The following is a 27,719-nucleotide window of genomic DNA, read 5'->3' on the forward strand; positions in this document are numbered from 1 at the left end:
TGCTTTGTGTGGTGTGCACGATTCAACAAGCTCAAACTTTGGCCAGTTCAGACACACACACACATAAACACACACAGACACACACAAACACACACTCACACACACACACACACACACACACACAGTCTACCACACCTGTATCTGTATCTGTATGCACCGGCTGACTTTGGTGCAACATACGGTTCAGGCTGTGTCACCGAGTGGCTGAAGGTCTTTCAACTCCACCAAAACCACACTCCCTCAGACACACAGCTGTACAAACACACGCACACACACACACACACACACACACACACACACACACACACACACACACACACACACACTGTGATGCTTGAAAACTCTCATTTCTTGCTCTTCTTGCCTTCTGCTCTATTTATGGTATCTTAACTCTCCTCTCCTCTCCCCCCCCCCCCCCCCCCCCCTCCTCAACTCTCCCATCCGCTGATACTGTACACCCTCCCAAGGCTAGTTGGCATGGTGACGCTGATGGGATGGCCGTTGCTAGGAGATGAAGAGAGAGGCCAGAAAGAGCATCGTCACGGTGAGGAGAAGGCGATCCCTGGATGGGCTGCTTCCGCTGACACTCTTCTCCAGCTTGGGAACGAAAGGGTTAAATGCATCTGGGGAAAAAAACAGAAGCAGAGAGAAAGAAGAATGACGGAGAGTGATTTTAGATCAGCTCATTACAATGACAGCAGAGGGGTTTTTTTTCCTGCACTTTAAAAACTTAAAATAAGGCAAAAGGAGTTTATCTGTGCTTCTATTTGAGCCATAATCTGCTGACACAGCACGGCTTTCAGTAAAACACTTTTGAAATGAAACAAAAGGCAGCACGCTGCACAGAGTCACACTCCCTCTAAAGTCTGCTGTAGAGACAACACAGCAGCAGGGCCACGGCAGACTGCTGCAGCTGTTATCAGAGAGCTCTTGTTGTTCTGATAAAGTGACACATACTTTTACACACAGACACGCCGAGTATACAGCACCCCCCCCCCCCCCCCCCCACCACGTTCACCTGGTGATGTCCTAAAAATAGTTTGCGGCCTTTTGCTGCGGGCTACATGCCGAGCGTCTAGTCGATGTGCAAAAACAGCAGACTGTTCGCTGCATGCCTCTACTTATGAGACACACGTGCAGCGTGACACACCCTCTGTAGTCACCTGATTAATGAGACCGGAGAACAGACAGCAGCATCATTTACTGTCTGAACATGGGGCGGCTGATGGTGATTAGTATTAGTCTGTTAACGGTCTGATGGCACCGAAGTGGAGTGGGGATATTCTCAGTGTTTCCACGCGGCGCCATATCTAGCGCCGGAATATTTCCGGCAGCTTTGTGGGTCAGACAGCAGAGCAATGACTGGCTGACACCTGGTTTTGGAGATGGTCTCTTCTGGGTCTGCTCTGCTGTAATGTAATGTAATGTAATGAGGTCTATGCAGCAGCGGAGCTCAGGTTAAATGCTTTGACCGCTCTGTAACAGAGCATGCAGCCGACGGGTCAGGACACTGCTACTTTGGCGCTGACCGACAGAGGAATGTGGTTTTCGAAGACACGAACGGCACCGACTGCGGAGCATCTCGCAAAACTGGTTCTAAAGTGTGGCTCTACCCATCGCCTCACACACACTGTTCCTCATTGACTGTCACAGATAAACACGGCGTTATTGGAGAGGTGTTTGTGCGTGACGTACATCGTGACCTTCTGACACATCAGCTCACACGAGGAAGCTGTGTGTATTCCTGCGTTGGTGTGTGTGTGTGCGTGTGTGTGTGTGCAACATCCGCCTGCTAATGTGGAAGGCTCAGACACCTAGAGGCGTCTATGAATTTCAATGTCATGTTGACAAGAACCAGAAGGAGATATCTTCGTCTCTGATTGTGTTCATGAGTGTCTGTCTGTGTGTGATGTGTACATGCGTGTGTTTATGTACAATGATTGACCTGAAAAGTAGAATGCATTGTAAATTGTTACGCAAATTCATGAGTCTCGAGTGACAAATACTTCATGAGAATAATGATCTTTAATTGTAGTTGTAGGAGAGTTGTTGATTCAACTATGTGGCAATCGGAGACGTGATCATTTGTGGTGTGCCAAGATCGGAATGGCCTCAATAAAGCGTCATTCCAGTGATTTAGTCCTCCAACTCTGTATAGTTGGAAACATAATTGAAACAACAGCATCTTTTATTGTACCCTCCCTGACTGGTTAATACCCATGTCTCTCACCGGAAAAAACGTAACAAAGCTCCTGCAGAGCCACAAGAGACAGCACACAACTATTGTTAAGACGCCGAGTCCTCCTTGTAACTGGTGAATTGACTTTAACAGGCATCTGTCAGTCGATATGTCATTTAACTGCACCCTCTGGGGTATGACTGTAAGCCGAAATAATGCGTTTTATTTGGAAAGTACAACAGTTGATACCACTGCTTTTATTTTGTTGCCCCATGATGCCAATTGTTACATTTTTATATTGTTAACTATTGTGCCAAGTCATGTCCCTACTAAGCATCAGAGAGACGAGAACAAAAGAAAAAGCATTTGCCACTTCGATAAATATAAAACGTCTTTAAACAGTGGTTTAAATGCCTCTCGGGCATCGGGTGCTGATTCTCAATCCCAGAAGCAGTTTAGGGTTGTGACGTAACAGCATCAGCCTAATTGATGCCCCTGAGCAATCAGCTGGCACACCTGCTGTTAATTAGCTGTCGATATCTCTTTCTGGTGTTTTTTAAAGGAAAACAGGAAGCTTGAAGCTGCAACAGCTGAAGTAACTCGACTCTTTTACGTTTTAAAAATCAGAGGATCAACTTGTTTTTCATACTTAAAATGATATACATGACCGCAAATATGAAACCCAGATCTTTATGTGAGATATTCTGAAATGAAACTAAAACATAAAACACAACTGTTTCTACAAATGTTCTCAGAACAGAGGCGACGTTCAGTTTGAACTGTGTTCTACCTGCTGATACGCAAGCTGATGTAAAGTAACCCAAGCACGCCGTCGCTTTAAAGGAGTGCTAATTGGTAGAATAAACCCCATTAAAGAAAGAGCTTCTGATTTTCTCCGCTAATGGCCGGACCTGACCGTCAGATGCAGGAACCTGAGCCAACAGGGTTGGTAAGTGAGTATCCTCCCACTGAAAGCCATCAGTAATCACATGGCTGCACGGGGAGCTGCTAGCGCCATTCCATCTGTGTTGTAAATGAGATCGAAATGAAATCTAATACGAGCGGCCCTATTCAGGAGGGAACCACTGTTGAGCTGTAGACACTGATTGAAAGGGGCAGCGCCCAGGAAATAAACTGTGAGCAGTGAAGGGGAGAGGGACGGGGCGGTTTACAGCATCAGCCTGCAACACTCTGCTGAGTTCAACATTTCCAGACACGATAATCAGGCCGATTTTGAACCGAGCGGTTTGCGCGGCGCCTCGTGTTCGTGTCAATGTGCTGATGTGAACTTTGAGTAACAGTAATTAAAACGACCATGTGACGAGTCTAATCGGCAGCCAGGAGGGCCGTGAATGAGGGAGAGGAATAGGAAACTGCACTGCGTCTTTGTTTTCAATTCATTTCACAGCTCCCTGCTGATTTCCTCACTTCCTCTTGCACCACTTGAGTTCTCCTATTAATTGAATTGGCAACGCAGCACTACAGGTGAAAATGGCCCACAGGAGCTGGGGTAATTTGTGCTCTGCTATTGTGTCAGCCGTCCGCTTAATATTAACAGTATTTTCATGTGGGTCACATTCCTTATCTGTTCAAGTACGTCCAATACAACTGTTCTTCGTGTCTGTATGTTCTTCGGTGTAACTTAAAATTAAGTATCTTGAATAAAACTCTATATGTGTTACTGGAATTAGCATATTTTGCTTTGAGTTTAAAAATAATTGCAGGAAAGGAAAGAGGGCACACAAGAGGTGAGGACATTTGATAAGAATGTAATATGTGTTGGTGTAGTGAAACAGAAGAATGGGTGAACTAAGGCCACTCTGAGCCTATCAGCTTAACCAAAAGCAGAAAAAAACAGAATAATAATTTGAGAAAAATGTTAATGTAGCTTACTGCGATAGCATTCAATGCATAACATAAACCTTCGATTAATATCTGAAATTCAGTATCTGTATTTACTGAAAAAAAAAGTAAAAAAATGGGAAACTCAATTTCACACATCAAAAGGTGAATAAACTGAGTTTTGGTGGCTTTCCTCTCCGCTGCATTCGTACTTGTGCTCTGGGAGGAAAAATGGCGGATGGGAATTAAAGAGCGGGAGGATGCGGAGGGCATGGAGAACGGAGATGGAGCGAGGGAGAGAAATGAGATGAAAGGATGATGGAGGGGGGAAAGGAAGTGAGGGAGAAGTATCTCGACAAACTCAGGACGTGCAGCCGTTTGCCGCAGTCAGTGATGAGTTTCCTTATGACAGTTATGAGAACAGACTGATTTACCACGCAAAGGCAAGCATGTGAGCATGCACACACACACACACACACACACACACACACACACACACACACACACACACACACATATTAACAACAACACAGCACCATATTTTACAGGTTACCTTGGAGAAAAGTGTGACAGGGGGCGAGGATGATGATTGATACCCACATTTCTGGTTTTGTAATGGGTGGCAGCTAGCTTACACCAAGCTAGCTGCACATGCTGTTACTGTGCCGCACATACCACTGAGAAGCAACCACATGATCATCTGAGAGATTATCCGAAAGTCTGTCGCTTACTGATTTACTGCGCAGCTTCTCCCTTGAACCAAAAACTGCCAAATGTCATACACAGTTCCAGAGCAAACAGATTTAGCATGATTCACGTGAGCAGTTGTGTGATCCTGAGGAGAGCAATGCAAGGGGCCGAGTGGGAGCACTTATCAAGATCTAGAAGTTGACTACAGGAAATCTGAATTGAGTTCTTTCTTTTTGGCAACTAACCATGAAACTCTGCGTTCTCTGCATATCCGGGTGAAAACGTTGAGTGTGAAATGAATATGCATGTCGTTGTTTAGCAGGATCAGCAGCTTGCCAAAGCCAGCTGGTGCTGTGTGAAGTTTTAACTGTGCCGACGGTCTCTTTTGAAAAACGGCACATTTCACTTCAGCTGGCCCCTCCTGATGCTGCATGGTGAATGAACTGGTCACTCCGCCATCAAATATCAACGATCAATATGCTGTCAGCATTTAAAAGGATAAGGCTTGTGATATTCTACATTTGTGTAGTTGTCTACAAAGCGTGTAACTTCCACTGGGGCTGGTGGGACAACAAGTTCCCATTTATTCAAGCTTCACAGTTAAAGGGACTCAATGTTGTGAACCAGAGCCCTCTTACTGCCTGCAGGCTTCTGTGTCACAGACATTCATCGTCCAAAAATAATAATTATTTACATAAATGAGGTGTGGGTAACATGTTCCTCCCCACAGCCGTCATTTCTCACGAGATCACCAGAAAGCCTCCCAATAATTGGGCTGGTGGCTGAGTGCCACAGACAGGTTAAGACGATCAGAATGCATTGAAAAATATATATATTTTACTGTATTCATTCATGGAATTTGTTGAAAAAAACAGAATAATTGTCTGCTTTGAAAAGTGTGAATCATATGCTTTGAGGCTGATGTGATCTGAATGGCAAACATGAGTCGATGTCTGTTTTTATGAATCTAGACGGATGAATGTGCTCCACGCTTACTCAACTTCAGGTGTGTTTCAGTGCGTGTGTGCATGACTCACCAATATCGTCAATGTTTAGGCCTGGTCTGAGCGTGTAGTCTGGCTCTGTAGGCTTTGGCTCATCATCCGCGTCGGAGGCTAAAAGAGAAAGAGAGATGAAAACGAGTGAGACGGAAAAATAGAGAGGGAGAGGGCGAGGGAGCGTGGGTTAAATCATTGCTTTAAATCAAAGGATTTTAATTATCATTTCCTCTGCATGGTTCGGTTCGGTTCGGCTCGGCCCGGCCTGACTCCACTCACATTTTAGTCGCTATTCCCAGTAGCTCGGCAATTTACAAATGTCGGATTTGCAAGATGTCCCATGTTGTGCAAGTCCTATCCACAACTTTTGCTAATGGAAACTCAACACGAAGCGAGGCAAGCTGAGCAGAACCGCGGCAGACCAGGCCGCGGAAATGCGACATTCGATTTAACTTGACACCCCGAGAGAGACGTGCAAGAGAGCGGCAAGGCAAGGGCGCAAGGGGTTAAAAAATTCCCCTAGACAGGCTGACAAGCCACAACATCAGCAGCCCTGAGAGAGAGCGAGAGAAGAGGGAAGCTGAGGGGAGGCAGATCAAACTGAAGAGAGGCAGTGTTTGAAAAGGGAAGGAGAGCGAGGAGGGGGGTGAGAGGGAGGAGAGGTTAATACTACAGGGCTGTGGAAGTTAAAAGGACCGGACAGGCCAGGGATCAAAGTGTGTGTGTGTGTGTGTGTGTGAGTGTGTGTGAGTGAGGGAGAGAGGGTTGAGAGATTGAGCGAGAGGAGAGTGAGCGAGAGAGGTTAACACTACATATACATAGCCGCCCACTGACAGCACACAGCAATAAATGGATTCTGACAGGGAGCGAGGGAGGAGGGGTGAAAGAGGGGGAAAGAGGGAGTCGAGCGGAGGAGGAGAGCAGAGGAGGGAGGCGGGGGTGAGGGCCTTCAAAGCTGGAGCTGCTCCTCTCTGCTGCTGCTGCTGCTGCTGCTGAGGGAGAGCGGGAAGAGAAAGAAAAGAGAGACAACAGGAGCAAGGGGGATCTGTGCTGTGTGTGAAAAGGCTGCAGGGGAGTATTAATAGCTCCGACTGATTTAGACTGTATTTAGATTATGTATGCATCTGTATGCAGCAGGTGTGTGTGTGTGAGTAATGTGTGTTAGTGTGTGTGTGGGGGGGAGGATTCGTGGGGAGCCCGGAGCCTGCCAGATGGGTAGAGTGGCCATATGGGTGCAGGTACAGTATTCAAACAGGTCCAATCATTGCATTACACGTCAAACACCACGCACGCACACACACACACACGCACACACACAAAGTAAAAGACTCACCTGTGGAGCAGCAGACGTGCACTCGTAGTCTCAGACAGCTGCGGCCGTGGTGATGGGTGGGCGTGGCTGTAAAAAGATGAAACGCACAATAGATCAACATGTGCCTTCACGTACGTTTCCTGTTTTCAATTATGGGGTATTTCCAAAATAATAACTGACCAACGTTGGGTTTTTGCCGCTTCAAATGTGAACACCAGATCAAAAGTAATGCAGCAATCCATACTGACCTCGTGAAATGTGTATTGTGGGCTACATATTACCGCAGAGGGAAATAAATGAGCGCTCTTTATGTGAAGAGGCAAACGCGTTCAGCTCTAGTGGCTCGCTCCGACCTAAAACAGGCACTGTGGAAGGCTTAAAGTGTTCTCAGTGCAGGTTACTAAATGTGGCAGATCGTAAAAAATCCAGAATGTGGACAGCAAGAAGAGACTTGAAAATGTTTGCTTGACACATCAGATCTCGTCTGGAGACGTCAAGTAATGTGGGTTCAACAAATGTATTCCTGGGCTGAAATATTTCTTTTTAAATTGTTTCACAACAAGCTAACAGTTGATTCTGTGGTATTTGGCGCAAGGTGTTGTGAGTTCATTTGATTAGCGATCAACAAAATGGATGAGCCTGGTTTGACTGGAGAGTGACATGATCAGATGTGAAACAGCAATCTGTTCTCCTGAAATTACCCCGAGGATGGTCTAACTGAGTTAATCATCCAATCCCCTTCACAATAAAAGAATAACCTGTTCTAGTCTCACAAGCTTTTACTATAAATGACAGTATTTTCATTTATATTTAATGAATACAAGTGGTGTGTATTGACATGACATTGGTTCGAGCCCACTCACAGATGTAGTAGTACTCCTGTCCAACGTGGAACTCGTAGCCCAGCGAGAAGGCGCTGTAGCGCTGGAACTTCTCCGAGAACTTGATGGGCGCGTGGGGGGCGTGAGGCCGGTTACACTCCCACCTCTTGAAGCCCAGCTGGGGGTCGCAGTTCCTGTACCCACGATTACTGACCATGTAGAGGATGTACTGCTCGCCGGTGCCCACCATGCGCTGGCTGTCGTTGTAGTGGGGGCAGTAGATGTCCAGGTAGTCGTTGACGTTCACCTGCATTGTGTAGCCCTCCCTACGCAGACTGGACACGGAGAGAAAGAGAGTGCAAACAGTCAGAATAATCACAGAGCTGCAGAATACACATATCATATCATATTAAGATTATTATTACACCAATTAAAACATTAAAATAAGCACAATAACAAAACTGCAGAATACACATTTTCATTATAATTATACGAATTAAAGGTGTTTCATTTCGACAACAGGCAATTTTAAATGAACGAGCGTCGACACATCATAATTGGACGTGTCACAAAATCACAAAATGTTTTCCAGAACTCCAGAAGGAAAGACACGAATGGAACGTTATCAACCTTGTGCTTCAACAATAAATGCTATTTATGAAGTGAAATTCATGCATTGAATGCAGCGCTGAGCAAACACACACAATAAATAAAGTAATTAACATACAACACACAGGAAAACATACACTTCGTAAGTACTACAAGCATATTATACACAATATTTTACATTAAATAATACCACAAATATTTGAATCTCCAATGGCACACTCTCAGGCACACACACACACACACGTAATGTAGCTACAGTATTTGTCATATTTTATCACAGTTGGCATGAACAGGAATGCTTTCAACTGGCCCGAATTTCCAATTCTGTGTGTAAATACAAACATTGTGTGGGTCACCCCTCACATCATTGTGTGGTACGCTGCATTTCAGCTTGAATGTTCACCCATGGGTCAAACGAATCTTTGTTTGAGAGTTATTGAGTTATTAATAACCGAAAGCAGGTGTGTGTGTGTGTGTGTGTGTGTGTGGGTGGGTGTGTGTGTGTGGCTAAAAGGCTGCTGCATGCGGAGAATGCGGAGCTGGCTCTTCAGTATGGACTGAAGGCCCCAGGGCCACAGCTCCTTCTCCTGGTGTCAGCGCAGCGTTGTCCCCTAACCCCAGCGCTCGTACATCAACCTGAGCGCAACGTTGCGCTTCGCATCAGCCGTCAACGTCCTGGCCGCGTTCCCCCCCCCCTCCCGCCCCCCGAAAAGCTCATATATCAGCGTCAACCCCAAAAAAGACTCGGCTTGACAGGAAGATAAGGTCTGAATCTGTGTCTGAGAGTGTGTGTGCGTGTTATCTACACACGCACACACACACACTCCCAGACACAGATGTGTGACAAAGTGAAATAGATTCTTTCCTGACGTCCAAAAGCCCTCTTTTTCCTCCCCATCACAGACACAGGCTCATATCTGTGTGACAGAGGCACGTTGCAGTTGTAAATCATACACACGCCGATGAGTGCGCGCTACCACACACACACACGCACACACTCACACACACACACTTGGACGTTATAGTGGTGTCGTGGTGAAATCACAAGGGGGCAGCAGTGTGTCGTCCTCAGCCGGATGCTGCCTCTCCCCCTCTCTGCTAGTTCTAGGTCATGTCTCAAGGGGGATTATTATTCAATTATTAAATGAAGATCGAAACACTGTTCCCAATGTCTCCCTCTCTCCATCACTTCTTACCGCTCTCCTCAAATCCTTCCCCGAATTTGTCTTTCACCCCTTGCTCTCCGTTCCCCTCATCCCTTTCTTTCAGACTGACATAAAGGGAAGATTAATTGTTCAACATTCATCCTTTGCTCTCTTCCTCCTCTCCTCTCCTCTCTTCCTCCTCTCCTCTCCTCGCACCACTTTTTCTCATTACATCATTTACTAGCCTACAGAGGGTATTAGTGGCAGAAAAAAAAGTGGAAAATGCTTCAAGGGAACTATATTTATAGTGAATGCAAAGACAGAGAGAGAGAGAGAGAGAGAGAGAGAGAGAGAGAAAGAACACAAGTGAGGGATGTGTTTAGTTCCAGCATTTAGGAAAAGAGCAGAAAGAGCCAGAATGGAGGGGACAGAAAAAAAGGAGGCGGTTGGAGAGTTTTACGCTACCAAAGAAAGGCGAGTACTCCGAAATGAAGGGATAATGGAAGAAAGAAAGAGAGAAAAATGAGGAGGAGGGCAACTCGGAACATCTTGAGTAATCTGAAAGTAAATCACTTCTCTAAGATAAAAGCTGTCTTTAGGATTCCCACTGTGTATGAGTGTGTATGAGTGTGTGTGTTTGTGTGTGTGTGTGTGTGTATAAACGTGCACCTGCTTTGGTTTGTGTGTGCATTTCTATGTGTGACACCAAAGCATCTCACCTGCCAACCGTTTACATTTGATGTAGTGACATCTTTGTGTTTCTGACATACACACCCACATGTACACACACACACACACACACACACACACACACACACACACACACATGTACGCTCGGGGTGTAACAATACGCGTATTCATATTGAACCGTTCGGTACGAGGCTCACGGTTCGGTACGCATTACGAACCGAATACGTTTGAATAAGAAACAAAAAAAAAAATTTTAAACCTTTATTTAACCAGGTAGTCCCATTGAGATTAAAAATCTCTTTTGCAAGATGTAAGTAACAATACTACATAACATTAAGGAGCAGTTTTTGTTTTTTATGCTTATGTGTTGCTAAGAAGACACCCCAGAAGATGGGTCACTCAGGTATAGTTCCATCATTGTTCAAAGTCAAAGAATAACTTTATGCTGTTAGTTGCAATGAATCAATATATTTTAAAATCAAGTACATTTCTCTGGCATTTATAGTTCTCTACTGGACCGAAACGTACCGAACCGTGGCTCCACTGTATCGTACCGAACCCAACCGTGAATTTTGTGAACCGTTACACCCCTAATGTACGCACACAAATAAAATAAAAACGGGATGATTTCACAGAAGTGTGTTTTAAAAGCTCCTCCAACATTGTGTAAAAGGAGGATGAGAATCCTTGAACGTCACAGTAATCTGTCTCAGAACACATTATGCTTTAGTTTCAGGCGGTGGATAAGCAGAAGATAGAGGACTGAAGAGGCAGTGTGTTGAAGAGAGGATGCTTTAAAGTTTAGCAGATTAAAGGTATTAGACACATGATGTTTAATCATACCTCTGCCGTTTCATTTGTATGCACTGAATACAGTGATACATTACATGCAGTTCAATACAACTGTCTTGGGCTGACCATGTGCACCCTTCTGTTTTACACTCTGGCACTGATACTGATCTTTTAGATCACGCATCGGTCAGTTGTGACCAATCCATATGAAACACGATTGAGAAATGTTGGTGTACGGATTTTTTCACTTGAAGTTGAGAATTATGTGTTGTTTAACTCCCATATACATTTAGCCCCTTCTGAGACGTGTGTTGTTAAACTTTCATATGAGATTCTAGATAGATGGACAGATGGATGGACAGATGGATGGACGGATGGATGGATGGACGGATGGACGGATGGATGGCAATAGCTCAGTCCTGGGGGATTCAGCTTGGGAACCGGGGGGGTCGTTGATTCAAGTCCCCGCGTGGACCAAGTATGGAGAGCAGAATAGAAGCTGGAGGAATGGCAGTTGGCCTCATGGGGACTGCTGAGGAGGCTCTCTAACTGCTCTCCAGATGTGTACAGAGAGAGTTCAAGAAATCTACTTCAATAATAAAAGAGGCAACAATGAAAAGAAAATGTCTTGAACATGAAGCGACCGAGCTGTGATTTAGGTTATGTGCGTCGTGTAAGTGCAGTTTGTTGGATAGAAACAGTTTGTTGGCAATGTGCTCTTTCTTAAATGCAAAGTGTGTGTGTGACGGCCCCATGCCAGTCACAATCATATATTCATCACATGCTATTCCTTCAGGCTGCTTCAGGTCAAAAGAGAACGCAATAAATAATATTTTCAAAAGAACTGTTTTTCATTAGAATCGTGAGAGAAAAATCCACTCCGACTGAGGAAATCATGATGCTCATTCTATCCCAAACTGTGCCGCCGCATTTGTTGTTTTATTCCCTTTTTATTGTATCAGAGTTTATTGGATCGTACTGCTCCCTGAAAATTCCAAGTGAAGACAGATGGAGAGACACAGCGACACAGAAAGTAAGAAGTGGAGTAGCTTATGAAATGTCACGGTGTGTTGCTTTCTTCTGCTCTCTCCGGATGCCTCGCGTTCATTTTGTATTGGATCACCACGAATTTCCTCCGTAGTACGTGACACCTGGTTAGTCGAAGCCGATAGCACTAAATATATATACGGTATATCTACAGATCCACCAGAGGGATGGAGCGATGGAAGGACGGAGAGAAAGATGGGAAGGTTCAGAGGAATGAGACGAGGGGTTAAAAGCTGCAGAGTCTGGCCAACAGGGAGCGAGAGGGTGATAGCGGGAGGGAGCAACGGCTAAGAGCGAGATCAAAGTGGGCCTGGATCAATGTCACTGTTGTATAAAATCACATCAGAGAATGTGTGAGAGCGAGAGAGAGAGAGGGAGAGAGTATGTTGCTTATATAAATCAGTCGTGGGCAATATAATACCACAGACTTACCCCCTGCCTGGCTATTATCCGGCCGGCCTGTTGGAGCGCCGTACATCAATAAAACACTTTGACAGTAAGAGCAATCATTCCTTTTTGTAACAAGCGATTGGAGGACCAGCTTACTCCGCGGTTCTCTGTTGGTAAAATGACAGACTTTGCAGAGGAAGGGGGTGGGGGAGGGGGGGGGGGTACTGAGGCGGACTTGAAGCTCAAAGATTTAAGTGTAGTTTTCCCCTTCGAGCGGGACAAAGTCATAGCATGGCTTTACACTGAATACACATGTAGCGTGTCTTTGCAACAATAGCTCATCGGTCAATATGCCGCATAAGCAAAGAGGACGCCAAAATCCCCCATTCGTGCCCCGTAGATTATTCTCTCTGTTATTCAACGTGGTCAATCTGTGATTCTATGTAAACAATATTCACCTGTTGTTTGAATGGTCTTAACCAATCGGAAAGGTCGAGGATAGAAGCTCACCCGTGTTCACAGGTGGGAAATGTTACTTATTTAAGCACGTTTTACACAAACGCTTTGGTGATGACGGGTCAGCGATTGTGAGTTGAGACGCTTGAGCTTCTCAATTACTTTCCTCATTATGCTATGGTGCCGACAATCATTAGCACAGAGAAGGCTAACACGTTAGCATGGAATATCTGAGGACATGCTCTTCAGGGTACATGGACACACATTTATTTATTCTATCCAACTACGAAGTGCTCAACGATCAACAGTAGGAAACCGCGGGTGGCTAATTGCGTTGCGGCGGGGGATGTAAGTGTGTGTAACTGCCAAAAAAACAAAAAAAAAACATGCATGCCAAGGTAAATTTAAGGTTAAAGAAATCAAAGGAGACACTGCTGATGGGTACAAGGTTGGGCTGGATTAAAACGTGTCTAGCAGTGTTACAAATGATTGCCAATCAGGACTTAAAAGTCACTCTGCTTCCCGAGGCCAGGAGTCTTAATCCCATCTCAGTCCGGTACAGAGATGCTAACATTGTTTGCGGGAGGACTCCAATCAGCCAGCGGATAGCGATAGGGATAATTGAATGGCTCCCCCACTGAAGGGAGACTCTCAGGGATCTGCAGCATCAATGAGGCCCTCATCCAACACAGGCAGGAGTCCTTCCCGCTGAATCCTCCTCCCTGGCTCTCTCTTTTGCCTCCTTTACCTCCATTTGTTCTCCCTTTCTCTGTTTCTGTCTCAAGTTTGGCTTTTGCCTGAGAGGAAGCATGCAGATAACAGTGTTTTGATAAAAAAGAACGTATGAATCTCAGGGATGCCATCTACTTCAATATTTGTTGACATTGAAGATATTGTTTGACTGCTGGCGTATCAGAATACAATCACTCTCTTTTATCAGCCTGTGCTTCTTTTCCATCATATCTCCCTAAACCACTGGAGGAACATGCCTTTAGGTGTGTGTGTGTGTGTGTGTGTGGGCGTCTGTGGGTGGGTGGGTGTGTGTGTGTGTGTGTGTGGGCGTCTGATAGGGTGTAGGTTGAGTAGGTTCTAAATTCTCCCCATAGAAATCAATACCTGTCTAGTGTGTCCAACAGGAATATGCTGCCTTCTCTCAAGGCTGCTGCACACACACACACACACACACACACACACACACACACACACACACACACACACACACACACACACACACACACACACACACACACACACACACACACACACACACACACACACACACACACACACACACACACACACACACAGAGAGAGCCCTGCCCTGCAGAGCAATGGTTCATCATTGGTAATTGATCAAAGTATTGCAGCTAACAGGGTTTCTTGCCAAGCGGCCTCAAACGCAGCACTGACATGATCCGGTAACACGAGCAGCATTCTCAGAATCACTTTCTCTTTATTTCCACCCTGTTCTTACATCTTCTGCCTCGTTTGTTCCATTTTTCTGCTCTTGTCTCACTTCTCTCGAGCTCTTAAGCACTCTTTCCCTTTCCCCTCCTTCCTCATCATCGTCATCCATCATCCTCTCCCTCTCTCGTCCTCCCGTCCTCTCTCACCCTGTGGATATAGACTATGTGGTGAGAGAGGGAGTGCAGCACAAAACCTAATGGCAGGCGTTATTAGCCCATTGAACCGAGCTGTCTCGCTTTTCACGCGGAGCCTTGTTCGACAGACACACTCCCCTAACCCCGTAATGTGTTCGACGAGCATGTTCTACCCGCACATGCATGTTTTTCTTTTTGCAATCAATCGTGCATGCTTCGTTTCGTCCGAACACGCGTGACACAGATGGATGGAGGCGAGGAAATTAAAATGAACGAGTGCAAGAAACAACAGATGGCCCGACACACGTGCGGGAATGCGGAGACACGGACAAAAGCACGAGGAAGAGGAGATCAGAGGCGTGGACCGATGAAGGAAGGATGAGGAGGAAAGACAGTGTACTACTTTGATTCAGAAAAATGTTGTTCAACCTCTGAATGAGACCGAGACTTGTGGTCTTTACCTTAATTTGCGTGCTCATCGATTTTGCTCTCAACTTGAATTTGTCTTCCATTTCACAACCACCCCCACCCAGCCCATGTTACGCTCCAAAGGGTTTCCCTCACTTTAAGGGCTTCTTCTACCGCTCAAATGTCATTCAACACGTATCTGCCGATACTAACCAATCTCCGCCTCTTATTCTATCGCTTTGCTCGCCTCGATCCCGGGCCGCTCTGTCTCTCTGTTTCCCCACATCTCCCGTGCTCTCTGTTCCCAAAGCCCTTACATGAGCAATAGTGATCCCATCAGACACACAGAGAAGAGAAAGAGAGTGTATGTTCCCTAAGCTCTCCCATGATTGATAGTGATCCTGTCTGATGGCTGTGTATAGACTCAGCACTCAGTGAGACATTACCCTCTGACCCAGATATTGATTCGCCGCATTCGCTGCCCCAAACACACAACACTAGTCCTGACCCTGCACGGGCAAAAAACCACACAAAAACCACACACACACACACACACACGCCTGTGTGTACAGTCCTGCAGATTGATAACCTGGCAGTGTCCTGTGAAACCTGATCAATGTGCTGCATAACCATCATTCTCCCCGCCTGCCTCAGCCCACTTCCTGGCCGAGTCACATGGCCCCCGTGTCCCGCTGACTGATATGTTTGGGTCGGGGTCTGGAGGCTTGAATATCACGGCTGCGGGGAAAAGAGCTCCAGCGCTGGGATAAACCGCTCTCGACAACAACAACAACATTACTCAGATTCCCCTCCTGAGCCACGTTTAATAAGAGATCCGGGGGCAGGAAACAGGGCCTGCCAGACAGAAGGACGATGTGGAATGGGAAGTAGTGCCATCCATCAAGCGCATCTGGGTCAGATTCTATTTGCAAATCATTTTTCACCTGCTTGCACTTGCTTGAACCTACTTGAACTGCAAGGTGGGGTGGGGTCGACCATATAACAGGTATCAGCTTGCCTGTTTGTGCATGGCCGACTAGGCTGGTGTAAGAAAAAGGGAAAGAAATCCTCCATCAAGCACTTCAAAACGTGCTGCCGATGACCCGTGTTGGATATTACAGGCAAGTTTAACACGGAGAGGATATTTTCTCCATTGTGAGTCCAAAGGAGGCGAAGCCAGAAAGAAAAGCGAGACAGAGAGGAGTGCCAACTGAGCTCCAGCCTAATGGGCAACCAAGACAAAACCACAGCTGGCTTTCAACATTAGTCTCCATGACGACAGAAGAAGCCCTCGCTGTGGAGCTATTGTCGCAAAAAAAAAGAAAAGAAAAGTGGGCTACAGGGGTTCATTGCTTTGTGTGAAACCCCATCCATCCTCTCTTTATCCACCATCTCCCCTCTGTCTCTCTAATGGCTAATTAAGTGCCACTTATTGCCATTCAACATTACCACAAATCATCAGCTATTACTGTGGCAAATTCTGTTCCACACCATTTTCAGGGGGAGATTTTTGTTTTGTTGCATCTCAGGTTGGCTGCAAAAGGAACAAAGAGTTAAGGATAAAAGCAGACGGGGGGGGGGGGGGGGGGGTTACTAAGGGCTACAGGCAAAATGTGGATTGGTCATGAACTGTATGACCAGTTAGCCTGGCAGGGCTGTGTGACTGCATGTGGATGTTATAGAGGGATCATCAACAGGTGAAACGAGGAGTGTATGTATACCCAGTAACGTTAGTTTGCCAAAAAAATACGTATTATCCTGAAACTCATCTATTAATTAACCAAATGACAAGTTGTAACTACTTCAAATTCATCCGTCAGACCTTTTCATTTGCTCAGGAGTAGATAATACACAAATAGAAGCTCTGTTACTCTCGGGGTCGGACAGACGGATAAACACATCCAAACGGACAGAAAAGGCACCGCGAGATAAATAGCAGACTTGGTAGGACAAGCAGGCACCAGCAGGAAGACCTTAAGTGTTTAAAAAGCATCTGGGTATTCTTGTCAGACAGAAGATGACATTGAGCTTAAACATTTCCTGCATTATGGATGTTCCATTAATGTAATGTGACATGGAGAATTAATTGAATGTTTTCACATATATATGAGGTCACAAAGGCCTGAGACTGAAGCGTGCAGATTGAGTTACAATGCTAATCTCAGCAATGTGTGCTCAATTACCCATTTAGGAGAATAATTCTGCTGCATGGAATCAATGGAGTGAAGGGAGAAAAACAAAAACAGCCTGCACTCCGAAAAACAACAATGTTCAGCCTCACTTCAGCTCGAGAGTTTTGCTATTTTTATTCTTCATCAAAGCAGAACATGAAAAACTGCCACAGCTCGGATGTTTCAGTGCTAAGACCTTCCACGGAGCACGGGCCAAAGTGATAACAGAAACAAAAAGATTCTGATGGGTGATGAATGCGCCAAAAATCTATCAATGCCAGATTTTAACTCTGCAAACAAGAGGCGTACAAGTGATGCACTCAGAGTGGAAACTGAAACTTTTCAATTTGTGCAGCGTATCGCTAAATAGCCGTGTGTGTGTGTGTGTGTGTGTGCTGTTACAGAAGCAGTCCCGCTATCTTCACGTCTTCCTCCTAACCAGGCCAGAGAGATGTGACCAGAGTCAGCCTGCTGCATGGTATCTCCCTTACACTCCAATAAATTACCTTTTCAGAAACGTACGACTCTGCAATTACCCGTAGAAGTCGACAGAAACAATAAAACATGGAGCGGGATAATGATGAAAATGGAATCATTTTGGGACAACAGAACACATGCTGGACACACTCAGAAGGAGGGAGAAGGAGCTGTAGTTTTGAGGGAAACCTGTTTACGCACATTAGGCTTTAAATCCTGACGAGCTTGTGTATCCGTGTGTGTTTGTGGGTGTCAGTACTTCATGATGTGGCTGACTCTCTCCACTGAACATGAGCAGACTGTCAGACTCGACAGTCTATCAGTGGAACATCCGCCTCCCCGTCTCTCTCTTCCTCCCCCACAATCTGCCCTACTCTCCTCCTCTGTCTCTCCATCCTTATCAGTGTCCTTCCATCCGTCTCTGGTTCAATTTTTCATTTCAGGTTCAATCTCTTTGACGTCCTCTCACTTCTCCTCCTCCGACGACGACACTTCTCCCTCCCTTTCTGTCTTCCTCTACTGGCCTCTCTCTCTCTCTCTCTCTCTCTCTCTCTCTCTCTCTCTCTCTCCATGTGGTGGCAACCTGTCAATCATCAGAAGACAGTCAGCAAAATGCGCATTAATGTTGCCCGTGCGTATGTGTGCTCGTGTAGGGATAAGGAAAGGAAACCTTCCTGCGTCCGTGATGATCAGCTATATGATCAGAAATAATGCGTCTCCGTTTTTCATGTTTAAAAGTTGAACACAACGACATACACCTGATGTCCACATCCTAAGTGGTTCAATGAATTTGTGAAATGAGTCAGGGGAAGGTGAAAAATCACCTCTAACAAAGTGCTTTATGGACTTCACAAAGCAATTGCCTCGTGCTAAAACAAATATTGCGTGTGCAGGGACTGCATGCGTCTGTGCGCACGCTGCAGCTTCACTGTGACTTACTGCTTTAATCTCAGAGGTAAGCCACACACGCATTTATTTTCTTTTTATTATTTGTGCAACAGCTAACTGATCAATAAACATTATCCCTTCACTGAAATATTGCAGCAAAATATGAAAGACTGCGGTGGGCTTTTTGATGAGGTTTCACTTTTTTATATTCTCATTCGGACTATTGAGCTCTTCATCTGTTTATTCAAACTGCTGCTGCTGCCGACAGCATAATATAATCACTTTCTAGAGGCATCTCTCCAGAAAAAAAACAGGAAATGAAAAATGTATCGGCTGAATCACTATTGTGTTTTTCTAGATGGGAATGGAAGGTAACAAAGTTAATATTTATTCACATAAAGATACCGCAGGTTATTACTTTAACTGTCCTGACATGCACCAGTGAATCAGACAGCGGGAGGCCACACGGGTCCATTTAAGATCAGACATTCCATGTGTGACATTCAGGTTTATGGATTTGTAGGCGTCTTTCTGGAAGTGTTATGAAGTGTGTTGTATTTATTCTTTACTTGGGCGTTTATTCAAAGGGGACAAAGCAGTGGGATGTGTATATGAGCTCTCATAAAGTCAGCCCACGTCCCAGTGCAACATCCTGGCCATATAAGCAATGCCTGCTCTGCTGCTGGAATATGAAATATGCATGGACCATAAAGAGCATATGGACCATCCATCTCAATATCCGCTACACCAGACCATCAAAAAAGATCATTACACCTAACACACACAGGCTGGCTCGCACACACACTAACACACAAAATGGCACATAAGCATGCACTCCCACGTTGTGCATAATGGTTTATCAGTTTCACTGCCAACTTTCTGCTGACAGAGCACACGCAGTAACAGGCAAAAGGCATGCGCGCACTCGAAAGGGACACACACACGCAAGTGCACATTTCGGAAAGAGGATATTTAACATTTGTGTACGTTTGCCAACTTCACATTTCTAGTCTTAATCTAAATACTTTACAAGCAGCTGTCACATAATAGCGCTGGAAAATAGTTTCCGCATAGAAAAACATGAACATATGTCTTTGTTCCCCTCTCTGTCTAGCACACACACACCCACCCACACCCACACACACACACACACACACACACACACACACACACACACACACACACACACACACACACACACACACGTGCCACCCCTCCAAGCTGTCAGTCAGTCTATATTTGCTTTACCATGGCTCTGTCACTATCAGACTCTCTGGCCCTACTCTGCTCTGCAGGGAATAAAAATGCAATATGAGACTCACAAGGAAAGAGTGAAAGAGAGTGAAAGAGAGAGATAGACAGATTGAGAGAGAGAGAGAGAGAGAGAGAGAGAGGGAGAGAGAGAGAGGGAGAGAGAGAGCGAGAGGGAAGTCAAAGTCACTGTGACAGTAAATCAGAAAAGGCCCAACTGATGGCCAGTTTGCGAAATGCACTGATACAGAGCGAAGTTAGGGAAACTGTTAACAGAGTGGCAGAAGAAAGGAGGAAGGGATGAAGGAAAAGGACAAAGAGAGAAGGCGAGAGATGAAAAAGAAGTGGGCGGTGATGAGGAAGAAAAACAGATCGACTCAGGAAGAGAGTAAATTCTCATTGACTCACATTTTACAGAAAAAAAGAACATAAATAAAGACTTCCACTGGGTGAGGCATCTGTCCTCTTTCATCTCTCCCCCCCCCCCCTTCTCTCACATCTCTCTAATCTCTTTCTAACTGCAGTATGTGTCAGCGAGGAGTCTGACAGTAAGTCAGCATCATATTCTATCATCCATGCAGACAGAGACGGGAGCACACGCAAACAGGACAGCTACAAGACGGGGCTTCGCCTGTATCTAATCTCTTTGCTCATTCAGCCCTTCCTTCCTCATCCCTCCATCCCCACTTCCCCTAAAACTTGTCTGCCCAGGTGCGGCCAACATCAATCTGCTAATGGGGCACTGCTCTCTTGTTAGTTCAACACTGTGGCCTAAAAAGCCCATTCCGGTTGGTGGAAAGCTCTCATTGTATTTGGAAGAATGAGGCGAGAACGGGCGTTGGACAGAATGTGCAACTGCCACCTTGTTTTCACCTTCACAGCAGAGGGCAGAAGTTGAAGAAATCCAATCTTTGTTGCCGAGCTCTACCTGCGGGTGTAATAATTTACTTCTTTATGTGTAGAGGTGCAAAGTTGGACGGGGGAAGTATTTTTTCCTCTCCACAGAGTGTTCTGGGTAACTTAACGACCGTATGTGTTTATGTCATCATGGCCGACAGCTGAGATATTGTGTTATTTTTATCAACAATTTGGTACGGCCTTAAATACAACAGTACCCATGAGCCTCTACTGCTGTTGCTATGGAGAAAAAGCCAGTCAGAGGCATGTAGTCAGAACATGTTGCAACAAAATGCTGCACCACGAAGCCAAATTAAACTGCTGAATGTTGGCCTAAAGGTGTGTTTAGACAGAAAGCGAGGTTCATTTCCCCCTTCTGTCATTCACATGCATTCAACCTTCGGACCATTTGTGTTTATTCGCCCCAAACAGCCAAATAATCCGAGGACTGGATATTGAAAGTAGTTGACTTTATCTCCTGGCGATTTATGTGCAAACGGCTTGTACGTTTGACCAGATGTACATTTCCTAACTTAGTTGCTCATCTCTGCACTGATGATTCACCCAGGACAGTTTGAAGCCCACCCAAGCTGCTAGTCAGCTAACAATTCCAATGCACAAAACGAAAAAGGACTCGTTCCCCCCGGAAGCCCAAAATATCTCCTCCTACTACACAACTCAGTTTACCACCGTCCCCCTCTGGGACACAATACACCTCCAGTTGGCTCCAGTGTATGCTCCAGTGTACTGCATGCTGCCCAAAATGTGAATGTGGGAATATTCAGGGGCCGTTGTGTGGGTACATTATATCTCTGCCTTCGGGTTTGAGATTTAAAAATATCTCTTTTGAAACCAGATGTGCCACCTGCTCACCTCAGCTCTTTTGACAGATCGACTCCCTGCCTTGTTAACAGCACTTTGATTCAGCCAATTTCAGGAATATGTAAAGATGCTGTCATGTATTGAGAAGCCGTTGTTGTGCCTTTATGAATAACGGCGTGTGTGTGTGTGTGTGTGCAGGATTGATGCCCAATGAGTTGGTGTGTGTGTGTGTTTTCAGATGTGTGTAAGTGTGGAGAGAACACAAACGGGCTCAACTAACATTACCAACAAAACACACGAGCGAAATGAATCAACAGTGTTTGCTTTTTTGACAGTTTTCTTCCCCTCTGGCAAGGACTTCCTCCCTCGCTCACTGTCCTTACTCCCCTTCACACACTTTATTCGTTCCTCCCGTCTCCTCTTTCTCTCCTGTCGTCTCCTTCCCTCTCTATCTTAGTAATTATCTCTCTGCCCTGTCCCCCCCGACGCACCCCCTGTCATCCATCTATCTGCCTCCATGTAAAATATCTCCATCTGCTTTCACTTTCATACTCACATTTTCCATTCCCTGCCCTCCCTTATCTCACCGGGCTGACCCCCTTCATCTCTCTCCTCTTTCCCTCCATCCTTCCATCGCTCCTCCTCTCATCAGCTTTTATTGTCGAACCCGTGCGGTCGGCGATTTACTGCAGCGCACGTTCCCGTCCGAGGCCGTGGAGGTTGTGAGCAATCTGGTGTTGGGTGTTCAGAGAGAAGATAAAGCAGCATCAGAGGCGGCGGCCGCCGGCTCGTCCCTCCATTAGTTGGCCGTAATGTTTGTCATTGCCGCTGAGCTAACAGTAGCGGCATTTCTCTCTGTTAACCAGGATTGTGTGTGTGTGTGTGTGTGTGTGTGTATGAATGTATGTTTGAGTGTGTGTGCGTTGGGCAGGTAAGAGAAAGGAAGGATTATTTGTGAATACGTGTGAGCAGCAGACAGGTGTGTGTGTGTGTGTCAGTTCGTGGCACGTGTTATCTGTGTGCGCGCGAGACTGCCAATGCGCAGGACAGCTGCTTCAAAGATGGCAGTGTGAGCTTTTGTTCTGTCTCTTCAATCAAAGTGCTTCCCTACAGCTCGGCCTGCCAAAGTCAGCCAACATCGGACTGAGAGAGGGAGAGAGGGAGGGAGGGAGGGAGGGAGGGGGGGGGGGAGAGAGAGAGAGAGGGAGAGGGAGAGCGAGAGCGAGAGCGAGAGAGAGAGAGAGACCTGTGGGTGAGAGGCCATGAGGTCTGTTTCTGTCTCTGGTGCAATGTGATGAAACCGGCAGGCAGCCAATCAGACATGACGATGAGCCAACCAGGGAATAACCTGCAGGTCAGCTAACACACACACAGACACACACACACACACACAGACACACACAGACACACACACACACACACACAGACACACACAATCATCCGCATGTGCTTGTTTCGTCGCAGCATTGTTCAGCGAGGTCCAAGCAGACCTTTTCTTGATATCAAGTGTTGCATGTAGAAAGTAATTGCATTGGTTGTAATTGGTTGTGGTCGGCTGGTTTGAATAGCAAATGCTGGCTTTGCATAAACACACAAATTAAATCCTTGTTTACGTTGTGTCTGCGTGTGCACATGCCAATATGTCGCTGTTGTTGTTGTTGTATCTCTTTGTGTGCTGATTGCAAATACAGACCCTGAGCTAAATTATCCTGCGCAGATAAAAAACAATTTTAAAAAAGAGAAAAAAAAGATGCTGATGCTGAAATTGGCGAAAAAAGGAGGAAGAGGGAGCGAGTCGTGTGAAACGAAGGAGCGAGCGATGGTGGGAAGGAGTGAGGGTGGTCAGGGAGGGATAAAGAGACGAGAGGTCAGAGAGGTCAGGGAGAAAATGAAGCAGAGGGGGGAGGACTGCACCGATGTTTCCAGCGGCATATACCTTCCAGCGTGGCTAATACACTGTGTGTGTGTGCGTGTGTGTGTGCGTGTGACCCTTTGTCTGAGGCAGTGCTCCGTTACAGTGAGTCATACGAGCTGTAACAAGGAACAGATTGCTGTTCATTTATATGTAGCACGATTTGTTTGCGTTATACCACCCTGGTGACTCTAAAGGTCTCACATGCCCGTTGATGCAGCAGCAGTGTGTCTCTCACACACACACACACACACACACACACGTCAGTGTTGTGTTATGAGACACTAAATGAGACAAAGAAACTTCAGAGGTGTATGAAACGCACAACTCTTTGGACCTCCCGCTGAGTGTGAATGTGCAGCGTCAGCCTTCATGTCTCTGCCTTTCCCTTTGTGAGCCCCTCGTCTCTCGCCTTCTCTCTTTCGCAACTTGTTTATTTTCCTCTCTCCCTACCTGACTCTCTCCTCCCTTTATCCCCCACTCGCTCCACTCCTCCCTCTCTGTGCGCTTCTTTATGGCAGAGAGGGAGCGGTGATGGCATGTCGTCATGTCACGGGTCACATGTTTTAGGGGCGTGATAGATATGTTGAAGAAATGGAGAGCAACAGGCAGGCCGTCTGGACAGCCAGAGAAGATGGAGGAAATAGAGATTTGTATTTTCATGTGCGCCACACTCCAGCATCCAGCTGGTGAGCTGAAAAATCAATCAAGACCGTTATCGAGGACATTTCCACCGGTTCTCGGAGGGGGAAGCTTTCCAGAGGCACACAACTGCATCCTGTCTTTAATTGGAATTTGTAAAATGACGCTTGGCTGAGCAATGACATCCCACTTAACCAACATGTGTTGCACTGACTCGTCCGTCCTCACTTGGTAGCCTTACATCTCTTCCTGGCCTTTGGAAGTGGGAGGAACTAAGGAAAGAGGAAAGGTTGCAAGCAAGGAGGCACAAACTAGAACTTAAAAAGCAGGCAACGAAAGACCAAGCAGCGGATTTTGAGTAATGGTGGAAGTTAAATAAACCTTTCAACGGACCATGAGTACTTTCACATTATGCACTGGTTTATTTACTGTGGAGATTCTGAATAACTTTAAATCTTTAATTCTCCAGTGAGAGTCTCCTGCTGGTAACCGAGCAGCTCCACAGGATCTGCACACGTTTCAAGGAAAATTCCAACTTGTCTGCACATGTTTTAATGTTGAAGCCCAGATTGCTTCCCATTTGTGTGGAAAGAGGGGTGCATTGGAACATATTGTCTCTTCTCTTCATTGGAGTAGCTTTGATATTTTGAAACAAACAGTACAGAGATGCCTGTTTTTAAAATCTAGATCGAATTAACCGTCATAAGCATCATGCTTTGGTTTGTCTACAGATGTAAAGTTACTAGAAGGACCTTTCCTTTTGTGTTGATTCTGGCATTGCAATACGGCGGGGTATTCAATTCAAATTACAAAAGTTCCAGATTGAGAAAATCTCCTCGTGCAAAGGTCTGGAACATTACAATTAGGGCTGGGCGATATGGCCTAAAAAAAAAATCTCCGATTTCTTTACAAAAAATCCGATTCACGATTTAAATCGATTTTTTTCCCCCACAAATTTTTGCAGATGACAGAAGCTGTTGAAAACAATTTTTTCTTTTATTTTGTGATGATTTTCCCTCGTAGGTTGATAAAAATAAAGTGCAAACAAAACCTGAACATTGTAGAAAGGTGCCTGTAGTATACAAAAAGTATTTGGTCACTCTTTTGTTTCCCTGAATCATTTAAATATAAAATTAAATTAAACATAACATTAAATGGCATTAAATGGTAGCCTTCCATTGTAAACAACTGTGCAAATGTAACTTTTTACAGTAAGCTTTTCTAACTGAATACACTGATACAAACACAGCATGAAATAAAATGTATGTGACCCTTTAACATTCACATTTTCAAAAGTGCAACATCTGATCTAACATCAACATAACATATTTTGCACAGTAAATAAGTGCATGTAAACAAAATCAAGTGCATTCACAACATAACCAACAGTATTAAACAGTAGTGCATGTTTTTTCTAAATATTTTTTGCCAGGAAGACAGCGTCGCTTGTGCTCCCGCGGTCCTGCTCCCTCCTCAGGGCGCAACGCTTCTCCCACTCGGCGGCATGCCTCTGTTTGAGGTGCTGCATTAAATTTGTTGTGCTGCTTGATTTTGTAGCAATAGCTTTTAGACAGACCTTACATTGTGGTGCTGTTTGTTCTGTGTCAGATGACACGAACCCGAACCATTTCCAGACCACCGAAGACACATTCTTCCCTCTCTTAAGAACGAGAGCTTCACTGCTGGCCGCCATTGTTTTCGTTTGTAAACAATGCGCCCACTCAACTACGGGAGCCCAACGGGGGGGAGGGGTGGGGGCGATTTTCTCGATTTTCAATAAAACACATCGCCTTAAAGCACACATTCGAATTAATCGATTAAATCGATTTATCGCCCAGCCCTAATTACAATAATATCTAACTTGCACTATTTAGTGCCATATATACATATTTATGTATATATATGTATATATATATGTTCAAGAAGCCTAGTAACAATGTATCTGTGTCGTCAACAACTGTCAAATCAAATAAAGAAAGTGCTCATCAATTATATTTTAACAATTATTCTCAGTTTTCAAATTTAACCGGGTGGATTATAAATAATACATAGAAAGACAAAAATTATAATTCTCAATTGTCCATCAGTTCTGGCCAGAGGAGGAGCCGCTGCTGCGAGGCCAGATCTGTGATCCCTGACCCTGCTCAAGTGTGAGCTGAGGGACTTTTCTGCTGAACCTGCAAGATTTCATTGGACTTTGCGTGGAATCTGACCCCGGTGGCACCAATGACGAGCATTAAGAATAACAATATCAAATTAGCCAGATCGTCACGTTTACTTATGTCGGTCATGCAGAGGCAACTGAGACTTTTTCATTCGTTCCTCACTGTAACTTTTCCCGTCTATTAGGTCATGCTATTCCAGAAGGCAGACTAACACATCTACAGAGACAAAGATTCGGCTGCTTTTTCTTAATTCACAATTTATGCATCCTTGCCTTCTCTGCCTTCCTCCAGCCTGTGACCCAGTAATCAATTGAGGTCCACCAGACTAATAGTGAAACACAAACTTCAGGTCTCGTTAACAAGAGTTTTTATTCACGGCTCTCCAAAATGTGTATGCTTTTTATGAAGAGGCAACCTGAGCTTGTTGTTTGCGAAGCTGTGTTGTGCTGATGCAACACTTTGAAAAACAATGATTGGCTTCTCATTCACACTGACTGATTACCTTCACTGACTGAATTCGGTGTCCCTGGGGATTTCTGTGCCGTTTGTAATTTAATGGGAATTAATGAGCCTGAGAGATACAGCAAGAAGTACTTACCGGTAAAATGTCTTTAACTATGCGTATTAAAACAGAATTAACAATGAAGGGATGAAAAATGGAAGATATGTGTGTAACAATCAAAAACTCTTGAAGTGCCTTGCTGAGGGGCATAAAAACAGTGTTCGCTAAGTGAGACTAGAGCATTGGGCTGTTTAGACCAACGTTAACATCCAACGCCCTCATTCATAATGTCACACTGCAGGGGTGTGACAGCAGTGACAGTCATCCGGCAAAACGTTGAACCTGACTCAGCGTTTTCCCTCAGTGTAACGCAACCTCATCTGGAAACAGATGGAAACCTTCATACTCATGGGTGTATTTCTTAAACCCGGCCTTTGAAGTTGATTCGATTGTCTCACCTGAACCTGCTGCAACGTGAACAGCTCCTTGTGTTTTCACTCAAAGAATAGTTCCATACATTGGGAAACATGCTTAACTATGAATTCAATTTAGCTTAGACGAGAACAAATACTGTCAACAGGGGGAAAGGGGTAAAGTCCAAAAATAACAAACTGTATGCGGATTAAAGAAATCAGATCTAACATGTTGTTTAAACAGCTGCTGCTAGGTGGAGTTTCATATTTAACGGACATTTATGAGAGTCGTAGCAATCTCCTCATCTTAACTCTCGGCAAGAAAATCACGAACTTCGAGGTTGACTTATTGTGAGCATTGAATATAGATTTTGGATAATTGCGAATCATAATTTTGTATCATCACTGACAGGTGGTTTTTTTCCATCCATAAAATGTGACAATTGTGGAATTGATGGTGCCATGGATGCTACATTTCATTCCATTTTGGGGATATTTTTGGATGCTATTTAGTGCACATATTTCACACTCAGTAAAGCTACTGCACTGCATATTTAATAAGTGGTGATTTTCGACCCAGCCGTAAAATTTTAAATAAA

The 27,719-nt window shown here is 45.1% G+C and overlaps 1 protein-coding gene across 1 annotated transcript in view; it reads right to left on the minus strand.

Annotated features, from left to right (window-relative positions):
• Nucleotides 1-449: 449 nt before the first annotated feature.
• efna3b (ephrin-A3b) overlaps nucleotides 450-27,719 on the minus strand; it is a 45,151-nt gene continuing 17,881 nt past the window's right edge. Inside the window, exons 3-6 of the mRNA XM_079274647.1 lie at nucleotides 7,885-8,177; nucleotides 7,043-7,108; nucleotides 5,749-5,826; nucleotides 450-623 (exon numbers count right to left, since the gene is read on the minus strand). Coding sequence (XP_079130773.1) covers nucleotides 505-623; nucleotides 5,749-5,826; nucleotides 7,043-7,108; nucleotides 7,885-8,177 — 556 coding nt within the window. The 3' untranslated portion in view covers nucleotides 450-504. The remainder of the gene's footprint in view (nucleotides 624-5,748; nucleotides 5,827-7,042; nucleotides 7,109-7,884; nucleotides 8,178-27,719) is intronic.

Source organism: Melanostigma gelatinosum (assembly GCF_949748355.1).
Source record: "Melanostigma gelatinosum genome assembly, chromosome: 9".
NCBI lineage: Eukaryota > Metazoa > Chordata > Actinopteri > Perciformes > Zoarcidae > Melanostigma > Melanostigma gelatinosum.